The sequence below is a fragment of the Tauraco erythrolophus genome, chromosome 6 (genome assembly GCF_009769465.1).
Source record: "Tauraco erythrolophus isolate bTauEry1 chromosome 6, bTauEry1.pri, whole genome shotgun sequence".
NCBI classification, from domain to species: Eukaryota; Metazoa; Chordata; class Aves; order Musophagiformes; family Musophagidae; genus Tauraco; species Tauraco erythrolophus.
Genome location: NC_141470.1, coordinates 20,661,071 through 20,671,360, shown reverse-complemented (window position 1 = coordinate 20,671,360; position 10,290 = coordinate 20,661,071). Strand labels below are relative to the sequence as shown.

Genomic DNA, 10,290 nt, shown 5'->3' with positions numbered 1-10,290 from the left:
AGAGATGAACTGTGCATTCGTGAGTCAGTTCAACAGTAACTGAAAGATTGTGTGTTTCTACCCATGAAGTGAGATTTAAATCTTGTTCTGCTATAGCAGGTTAAACTAGTAGATTTTGAGCAGCTTCTACTAGGAATTGTTATGGCCTCTAAAAGGAAGAGATTTCCTAGGTGTTAAAATATTACTTCCTTGTATTAAATCACTTGATATCATTTTGCTGCCAAAGACAAGGACTGTGTGTATTGCTCAAGTCACTGTCAAGATAGAGAGAAGAATCTTTTCACATCCTCCTTTCACAGTTTGGCTTAGGCTAGGACTCATTCACAAAAAAGTCGATGCTTGATCGGTGTTTACTTGCTAGCGATATTCCATGTGTCTGTGCAGCTAAAGCTTACTTTGACCTAGTCTTCTACTGTTATAAACATGAGGAAGAGGGGTGGCTTCTCGGGGGACAGGTTTTCTTGTTGTCGTGGGTTAGGCTGGACCCCCCACACGCAGCCGGTCACTCCCCCTCCCCCACCCCCAGGAATGAGGGAGAGAATTAAAGGAGAAGAGGGAAACCTGTGAGTTGAGATAAGAACAATTTAATACAGATGATTTAATACACAGTGTAGATGCTCACCACCCCCTCGCATGCGAAGCCTGTCTCATCCCGAAGCTGCAATCCCGGATGAATGTGAGGCCCCGAAATAGAGAGGGGCAGAGAGAGAGAGAGAGTGCTCCGAGAGTGGGAGTACTGGGGGAGAGAGAGAGAAAAAGAAAGAAAAACAATAGAGCAAAAGCGCAGCAAGCGCAAAAGAGCAAAAGCGGCGAAAGAGCCAAAGCGCAAAAGCCCTTCTGTCCGGCTGCCCCTCACTTTTATACTGGGCGTGACGCTGCAGGATATGGAATACTAATTGGCCAGTTTGGCCCTCAATCTTAAGTTCCACCACAAATGACAAGGGGAATCGTGTCCTCCTTGTCCCAGCTATGCTCCCCCCTTATCCCGCCGTGTTTCTGCACTCCGGCACACTGAAAAGTCCTTGGCAACTTGCTATCAGCATTCTTCTCAGAGTGAGCCTCTGAGTAAAACCAAAGCACGGAGCTCTTCTAGCTGTTAAAAACTCTGTCCCAGCTAAAACTAGGACACTTGTGTATTATAAGTATATTACATGGATAATGGCTGTCTTAAAGTTGTTGGTTTTCAGAGCCTGGTTGTACATTGTTTCTTGCTACCCCAGATAATAGCGGTGGTTGTATGTCATTGGATGGGATGTAAATTGATCAAGCTTGACAGCAGTTTCCTTCCTAAATGGAAGGCAAAATTGATTAAGGAAGGATTAATTTAACATGAGATATAAAGTACTGTTAGATCTGATGACCATCCAGCCATTGGTGGAGAATGCTGAAGGCTTATTGAAGTCAATAGGTGAGGTTTCTCTGTCCTCCGTCGTCTTCCTTGTAAGAAAAATGCCCACGCAAACAAAGTTGCACAGCCTCTATTCTACTCACTTCATATCTGTGAGTTCATTGCTACCATAAGCTGTAAACAGCTCGAACAGTAAAGGATGTGGCCTGGTCCAGGAATCCTTCTATCCTTTGTTCACCTGCCTAACTTGAAAAGCAGATGTTCAGCCTCCAACTAGTGTATTTAGCTGATGGGTGCAAGCTTCTTTTTGTGCTTGTCTTGGTGCCTCTTGTGTTGTTGTGTCCTCTCTCTTTTACACTTGGAACACCCTTTGGGTACTACATGCTCAGACAGACTCTGTCCTCTGGAGTCAAGGTATTGGCTGGGACCTCTGGGCACTACTCTAATAAAAATAACAGGAACTTCATTAGGAGCCAGGAGATCTGTGTTCTGTTGACTGCTCTGGTGGTCACAAATTGTGATGTGGGTGTTTGGGTTGTGGGGTTTTTTTTTCCTTTTAAGTTTTATATAAAACAGTTATAAGAAGAGGGAATGTATGAATATTACTATTTTTGTTGCCTGTTCCACTGGCTCTGCATTTGTATGCTAGCTGAACCACCCCTTCTCCCTCTTGTCTTGTCTCTCCTTCTTTGATGAAGGAAGACTGATAAGCTTCTTTGTGTTGTAAATCATGTCCGTAGTGTCTCTCTTCCTTCTCTTTTGGGGAAGAAATCTGATACTACTCCCTGTAGAATGTTTTAAATATCTTAGGATGAAAAAATCTGCAAAATATTAATGTTCTGCATGCTTAGAGCAAACACTGTGTTCCTGTGAGTCACAGATGTCAGGTTTGTTTAATCTTAATAAATCTATGCCACAATAACACTTTTAAACAGGAAGAGATGGAGGGATGAAGGAAGAGTTGTGCTGGGGTGGAGAGGCTTCTTAGCCAAAATCTTGTTTAGTGGGAGGCTGGGGGTGAGGGAGGCAAGGGCACAAACCCAAGCACTTCCCACCCCACCCCCACTTCATTAAGTAAACTTTGAGACCTACATTTTGGGCACTGCCTTTCTGGTACATATTTCATTTTCTTTGTACATTTTATGATAGATCGTCTTTCCATGTTCAAGTCTTAAGAGTACTAGTTTCCCACAGCATATTTGCAGGAGATGAAGTAAGGCTTTTTACATAGCACCCTGTTGGCGAACAGAAATAGCATTTACTCCAACGAGTGCTGCCAAGTATGAGGTACTTCCGAATGAACTTCAAAAGCTCTGAAACAAGCATTAGCTGCTTCTTCAAAAATTCGAACAATGCCATTGCTTTCTAGCAAGCAGAACTGGTGAGAGCAGGGATCGGAAGGAGGGAAAATAATGACTGGATGTGATGGATGTTGGAGTAGCGCTTGGGATCAGACAGAAAGCATAGCCCTCTGTTACTGCAGGATTTGGGGGGTTCTTGTTGTAATAGCACCTAAAGTGCGTACTCTGCACTTGAGGAAACAATTTCTACTCGGAGGAGCATACAGTCTACAAAGACTTAGCAAGGTGCTTGGGAAGGAGCAGTCATGCAAGGCCAGGCTGTTGGGAGTGCTGGTAGGAATGAGTCAGGTTGATTCCAAGGCTGGTGAGCCGTTTTCTTACTGGCACTCTTTCCTGGTGCTACCCATCCACGCTCAACGAGGACAGAGCCAAGCGTACATATAAGCCTCAAAGCATGGCCCATAACATGGGACAGAACTTGGGACAGAACGTGAGAGAAACGGGCAAACTGGTCTGTGTTTCAGTATGGCAGTAGGGCTGGTTGTGCTCCTGGGTTTCGTCCTGGGCTCTGGGCTTTAACTGGATTTAAATAGATGCTTTGCCTGCTTGAGAACAGATGGTATAGGGCTCTGGGAAAGTACGGTACAGCAGTTCTGGGGCTGATGTGTCAGTATAGCTCTTACCAGCTCTGTAATCCAGCAGGTCCCTTCCGTGGCATTCACATGATGCAAGCAAGCTCAAATTTAGTATGGCAGCAAGCATACTGTCCTCACCACTTTCTTGTTCTATATTTATGCATATATTCCTTCTACTTTTAGATGAGGAATTGACCTTTTGAGACTTCAGAATTGTATGGCCTCTTCCTGTGTTTTGAAGGTTGCTTTCAAAATATAAATGCAATTCGTCCTGGTGCTATTCAGTTTTTTTGTGGATAGAACAATAAAATATTTCCAGCATAGAGAGATCTTCAAAAAAAAAAAATCAAATATTGACATTTGCACTTGAAACGGAAGTCTTGCCTTTCACACTTGCGAAGCTGCCTTTTGTTGCTGAAAAGTTGCATTGCTAAATAGCAGTTCTGCTTTTGCTGTTAATTGAAATAGGTGTAATCAGTCAACAAATAAGGAGTCTGCATAGTATCTAATCTAATACTATAGCAAGACTTTGGCACGCAAGAACTCTGCCTTGTTGGTACTGATGTTGCCTAAGCTTTAGCACCTGCTTTATCTGAAACTCTAAATCAAAGAACACCCTTGTACGAGAGTGTGCTTTATCACTGGTAATGGGTTGCATCTGCATGCAGCAGATCACTGCAGAAAATGCCTAATGCATCATGACAACTCAGGTGAATTTTTATTACTCCATCCCTCATGAGTTAAATATATATTTTATTTTTTTGTTCTTGTCCCTAACAGTTCCACCAAGTGAGAAGAGTGATGACCATCCTTTTCCTTACTATGGTTATCTCATACTTCAGTTGCATGAAAGCTGCCCCAATGAAGGAAGCTAGTGTAAGAGGACAAGGCAGCTTGGCTTACCCAGGTCTTCAGACCCACGGGACTCTTGAGAGCCTAAATGGGCCCAATGCTGGTTCAAGAGGACTGACATCGCTGGCGGACACTTTTGAGCATGTCATAGAGGAGCTTCTAGATGAAGACCAGGACATCCAGCCTAGCGAGGAAAACAAGGATGCAGACTTGTACACATCCCGAGTCATGCTAAGCAGTCAAGTGCCTTTGGAACCCCCGCTGCTCTTTCTGCTCGAGGAGTACAAAAACTACTTGGATGCTGCAAACATGTCCATGAGGGTCCGGCGCCACTCTGACCCAGCTCGCCGCGGGGAACTGAGCGTATGTGACAGCACAAGCGAGTGGGTGACAGCGGCAGAGAAAAAGACTGCAGTGGACATGTCTGGGGCAACTGTCACAGTCCTGGAGAAAGTCCCAGTACCCAAAGGCCAACTGAAGCAATACTTCTATGAGACCAAATGCAACCCCAAAGGGTACACAAAGGAGGGCTGCAGGGGCATAGACAAGAGGCACTGGAACTCCCAGTGCCGAACTACCCAGTCTTACGTGAGAGCTCTCACCATGGATAACAAAAAGAGAGTTGGCTGGCGCTTTATAAGGATAGACACTTCCTGTGTATGTACATTAACCATTAAAAGAGGAAGATAGTGGATTCGTGTTGTATAGATTATATTGAGACAAAATTATCTATTTGTATATATACATAACAGGGTAAATTATTCAGTAAAAAATAATTTTATGGACTGCATGTATAACTGAAGTTTATACAGTACAGTGGTTCCACAATCTATTTATTGAACATATCCATGACCTGAAGGGGAACAAAAGTCATTTGCGCACAAGTTTAAAAAAACAAAACAAAACAAAAAAAAAAAAAGAAAAACAAGCAAACAAAAAAGTCTGCATTACATTCCTCGATAACGTTGTGGTTTGTCGCCGTTGCCAAGAATTGAAAATATAAAAAGTTTAAAAAAAAATAAAAATAAAATTGCATGCTGCTTCAATTGTGAATTGATGATAAACTGTCCTCTTTCAGAAAAATAAATTGAACCAAAACATTCCGTTTACATTTTAGACAGTAAGTATCTTTATTCCTGTTAGTATTATATCTGTTTACTGCTTTTAACTTCTGATAGCGTTGGAATTAAAACAATGTCAAGGTGCTGTTGTCATAGTTTTACTGTTTCTCTTTTACTTTTGAACTCCCATCAGATTGAAAAAGAAAAAAAAAATCATTACCTTATTCTGGATTAAAAACAAATTTGTTTTTTGTATGTTGTGAAGGTGTTTGCGGTAGCAATCCAACTACTGACAAAAAAATAATAAAAAAAAAAAGAGGCAACTGAAAAAGAATGGTGATGTTCCACTTCACATTGTTGAACTTCAGGCTTAAAGACAGCACTTATTTAACTGTATGGCAACATGCTTTTTTGGGTTATTTTCTTTTTTTTTTTTTAATTTGCTGTCTTTTGAGACTTGCATTTGCTTATACCATGTTTGTTTGTGTTTGTATTTCTTTTTTTTTTTCTCCCTTTCCTCCCTCTGGAATGATGTTGGTTGTGATCTTTAAAGTGTTTCACTTACCATACAACTGGAGCTTGTCATATAGAAAATATTCTATATGAGTGTTGAGAGCAATGATTTTCGTGTAATAAAAGACTCTGTGCTTGGATTGAATGTCTTGGTGAAGCACAAGAAGAATGTCACTAGAAAAAAAGGGGTCTAGAAAGGTGATAGTGGATCTGAAATCAGATTGGCCATGCGTAGCTCAGCCAATTCAGGGACAAACAACAGTGTTTTAGGATGACCAAGGCTGTCCAGATTGTAGTCAGCACTGAAGGTGGGTCCTGTGCATCATGTGTGAGGCTGACAGCTTTGCTTCATGCCGATGCCCTCACTCTCCAGAGCACATCCAGCAGCCCCAGGCCCTCAAGGTGAGGTGTGTGGGCTGCCCTGGCATCCCTGCCCAAAGGAGCCCATAGCCAGGGAAGGAGGCAGAAAGAGGCCCTTCCTCCAGCTATAAATTAGCATTTATGTTTGCGTGGCTCTGCCTCTGCTGTCAGCCTAATTTTATGAAACAAATATTGACATAAAAAAAGTACTGGTGAAGAGCAAGTGCTGGAGGAGTTGGCTTAACACGGCTTAGGTTCTTAGATAGACATGTGTAGCCCTGTGCTACCCCTCTAACTGTCCTGGCAGAAGTAGCTCTCAAAAGGCAGGTTGTAAGCCCGAGATCTGTGTGTAGCACTCGCGCTGACTACAGTGGGCAGAGAGGCAGAAATAGCTCCTTGGTGAGCTCACGGAAGGCAGATGCTATATTTATCATTCCTGTAGATGAGGAAAAGTAGCTGAACGAAGATATAACTACTCTGCATTACCCTGCCTCACCGTTTAAGTTAATTAAAAACCTGGACTGGGCAGAGTTTATTTGAAATATTCCCCACAATAATTTGCTTTGAAGAGTATGCTTAACACTGAGTTTATGTCATTACTAGGAGAAACTCATGGTGTAAGCTACCAGAGAGACACTTTCAAAATCAGTCATTTCCCCTACTTAGGGTAGAAGGGCTTCCCCTTCCCTAGGGTCATTTACTGTCAAAGGAGAACCATCCCACCTGTACAATGAAAGCCTTTTATGTTTGCCACGTGCTTGCTGGACCGTGGATGAAAAGCAAGGGTTGTGTGACCCACCTGAACTTCAACCTTCCCAATCAATTGTAGGTATTCAGGCTCCCACATAGATATCAGAAATGAAAAAAGAAAACTTAACTGAAATGTCTCAAAACTTCAACTGAAGTATTCCTCATGCAAATTGAACATTGGTGTGATGCAGAATTTCATTTTGGTCTGGCCAGTACCTGTATGTGTATTATAATTCCTTCTATCTAATAGCCCAGACATGGTTCTGAGGAGCTATTCTCAGCAGTATTCCTAAAGTACAGCAGAGAGATGGTGTAACGGTGGCTCCCCTCAAAACCGGGCCTGGTTGCTTAGGAAGGGGAAAGGGTGACACTAAAGAGTGAATAACAAACAGATCGCTCATCTAGACTGGAAAAAGAAATGATAGCTAGGACATGACAGTAATCTAATTCAGATACAGGAATAAAATAATTCCCAGTTCAAATAAATTGAATTTCCAAATGAGAAGTGTTAATGCATAAATCATGCTGGAAATGAAGTTCCTTGTTTCCTAAAGTTAATTATGGCTCTATCCTTAACTCAGAAATCCTCACCTAGACTAGGCAAGGGTAGTCCTGGTGTGGCAGAATTAAAACAGTGGGATGGTAGGTTCGGAGGGGTAAAGGGCAGCCCACGCGAGTGGGGACTAAGGGATGGAGCTGAGAACCTACAGAAGAACTGTATCCTACAGGAGTGATATTCTCCATAATACGCCAATTCTATGCCAATTGATATAACATGAAACTGGCAATTAAACAGCAATCTTGTGGCTCTCACTTGCCTGACCTAATGCATCCGTGACCACGGACTTGGCAGTTTTAATTGAAAGAGAGATGGGGGTGGGGGCGAGGGGGGGTGGTTTTCTTTCATGTCACTTAATTAACCTCTTGCTGTGGTCTGTTTGTGACAAAGGTATATCATGCATGTCAGCAGGCCTAGTGCTGTGTTAAAGTAAAGACTCTTGCAATTGTAAGTTAATGTCGGTGGCCTTGTTCTCTATATTATTCACCTTGTGTAACATAAATATTTATTGTATATTTATATAATTTTATGTTTTTTGAGAAAAACTGAAATTGGCATTAAAATTTAAAAGCAACTGCGTCATATTGTAAATATAATTAAGCTATATTTAAGTGTACTGATTAACATAATATATGTTTAACTATAGAGTTTTTTATGTTTTTAAATATATTTTCAAAATATATATATAAAACTTGGGGTTTTTTGGGGGACCATGTGACTCTTTTCTCTAATTGTAAAACAAACTTGAGTTTTACTATAAAGATGTGTGTTCTTTGTTTTAAAACAATTTTTACTTTATTTTAGCAATAAAATCTCACTCGGAGGGCAGATAGCCCCCTGTTTCATAGCCGGACAGTTAGCATTGGGAGGGGAGGGGTGGTAAGAATTTACTTTCCCTAAGAGTTGGGGATACTTACAGAATGATGTATTTCCGTTTAATTCTAGCCCGTAAGTCCTCATGAGACTAAGAACCTGTGAATGACACATATATATGATTTTATTGAGCCGTAAAATAATGAGCGGAATGGAAGCGAGGGGGAGGGGTTACTAACCTTAGTAACTAAGGGATAAGTGAGACATAAACTGAATAGCTATAGTCCAGTCATGTACCTGGTTTTCAAATGGTGTCATGTATATTTATATCCCCTGCGCTGAACTCATTTATGACCCCACGGAGTATGAAGAGTGGAATTCCTTGGATTTAACATATTGTTAGCGTTTCTAAAAGAATACACTCTACTAATCTGCCAAGTCTTTGTATATTTAATTATCTCATAACCGTGGAACAATCACTAAATCTTCATGATGAATAGAAAACTTTCATATAACTTAAGGGGGGACGGGGAGGGAGGGAGAAGCACAAACCCAAACTCTTAAAAAATTCCATTGCTGCAAAATTTCCCAAGAGCCTAGTGCCAGCAACGTCTCCGCAAGAACCAAGGAAATGGGGCTTCTGCAGCTTATCATTTATATTAAATGCACGTGCATGCACATTGCTCGCTTTATGCTTGTCCTAAGCTGATGGAAGCAGGAACAGATACTCTAAACCTTTGGTGCACAGAAGGATGGGACCACATTATGACTGTGCCGTGTGCCTGCTCTTGGCTGCGGCAGCCTGCTCAGACCCTGCCTCCTCCCCCAGGTAGGGCAGAGATGAGTGACGTTGCTTTAGCTTATTTTACTGTTAAGTATATGGCAGAGGTACCTAGGGAATGAAAGGGGTACAAACAAAATACATACTTGAGCTACAGAGGGAGATACAGGAGCTAACCATCCATCCATCCGCTCTACTGAATCTGAGCTCTGTAGGGGAAAGAAAGATATTTCCATAGCTTTTATCACTTGGAGCAGAAATAAAGGCATATAGCTAGACTTTGAAATTAGCCAGAAAACAATAGCAAACAGTAAAAGAAGATTTTTGAAGAGAATATCAAAGCTACATTGAAGTGCAATGAGAAGGGGAGGACATTTATTTCAATTTGTCCCAGGTGGATCCAATACACTGCTTCCACAGGCTACTTCTCCTAATTAAGATCTCATTGAGAAGACACCTTCTGGCAGGGTGACTAAAATGAAAAAGGATTGAATGTGCTTGTTTTGAGTAAATATAAAGAGCACCAAGACCCCAACTTATGAGGCAATTTTTAAGTTAGAAAGGTTCTGTTTTGGGGGGTTTTTTTGGGTGAGAATTTAATTTTTTTTTAACCACTTGCTACCTTTTTGGGTAGTCAAAGACTGTGGTGTTGTTATAAATCCATGAAGTTAAACTGATAGCTTTTTTTGGTGCCTGTGGGAGAAGAAGGCCTGGAGATGGCATGAGTGAGTCCAACTTTTCCAGGCAAGATTTGGATTCACCTGCAGAATTTGAGACGCTTCTGGAAATCAAGTCTTTTAAACCTTTTAAAGTGCTTGAAGGTAAGCTGGCTCTTTGCTACACCAACCCTTTGTTGAGGTGAACAGCACAGAGCTGCTGGTTTTTGCTTTGCCGTGTGGGGGTGAGCCTCTAAAAGCTGCCTGCAACCTGCTCGGTTCTCTCGAGGGTCCATACTGAAGTCACAAATACGTATATGTGTTTATTTAGATGTAAAATACCTACTCGTACTGCTGGTTTCCCCTGTTGGTCAGGCTGGTGCTGTGTTGTTGACTCCATATAGGGTTGCGGCCACCTCACCTGTTGCTGCAGGTCCCTGCTCCATAGGAAAAACCTGTGGAGGGGACTGAGGGAGGGCAATTACTGGGAATTCCCAGTACCCAGGAGGGCCGTGCGTGGGCAGCAAGGGCTTCTCTGCTGCCGGCAACCCTTGGCTTGCCACAGACACTGCCGAGCTCATCAGCGCAACCATCAGCAGATTGCTCACGCAGCAAAGGGATTTTAGGAGGTGAGGAGGAGGAGGAGGATTTGGCACAGAGC

At 42.2% G+C, this 10,290-nt stretch overlaps 1 protein-coding gene across 1 annotated transcript; it reads left to right on the top strand.

The window, feature by feature from the left end:
- Window positions 1-4,070: 4,070 nt before the first annotated feature.
- On the top strand, window positions 4,071-4,826 carry BDNF (brain derived neurotrophic factor). Its single transcript, XM_009987364.2, has one exon. It carries the CDS (start codon window positions 4,086-4,088, stop codon window positions 4,824-4,826), a length of 741 nt encoding a protein of 246 aa, XP_009985666.1. The 5' UTR covers window positions 4,071-4,085.
- The last annotated feature ends 5,464 nt before the right edge of the window (window positions 4,827-10,290 follow it).

Excerpts from the sequence above, each read along its gene's own strand:
- BDNF (XM_009987364.2), top strand. The coding sequence starts at position 4,086 with ATGACCATCCTTTTCCTTACTATGGTTATCTCATACTTCAGTTGCATG.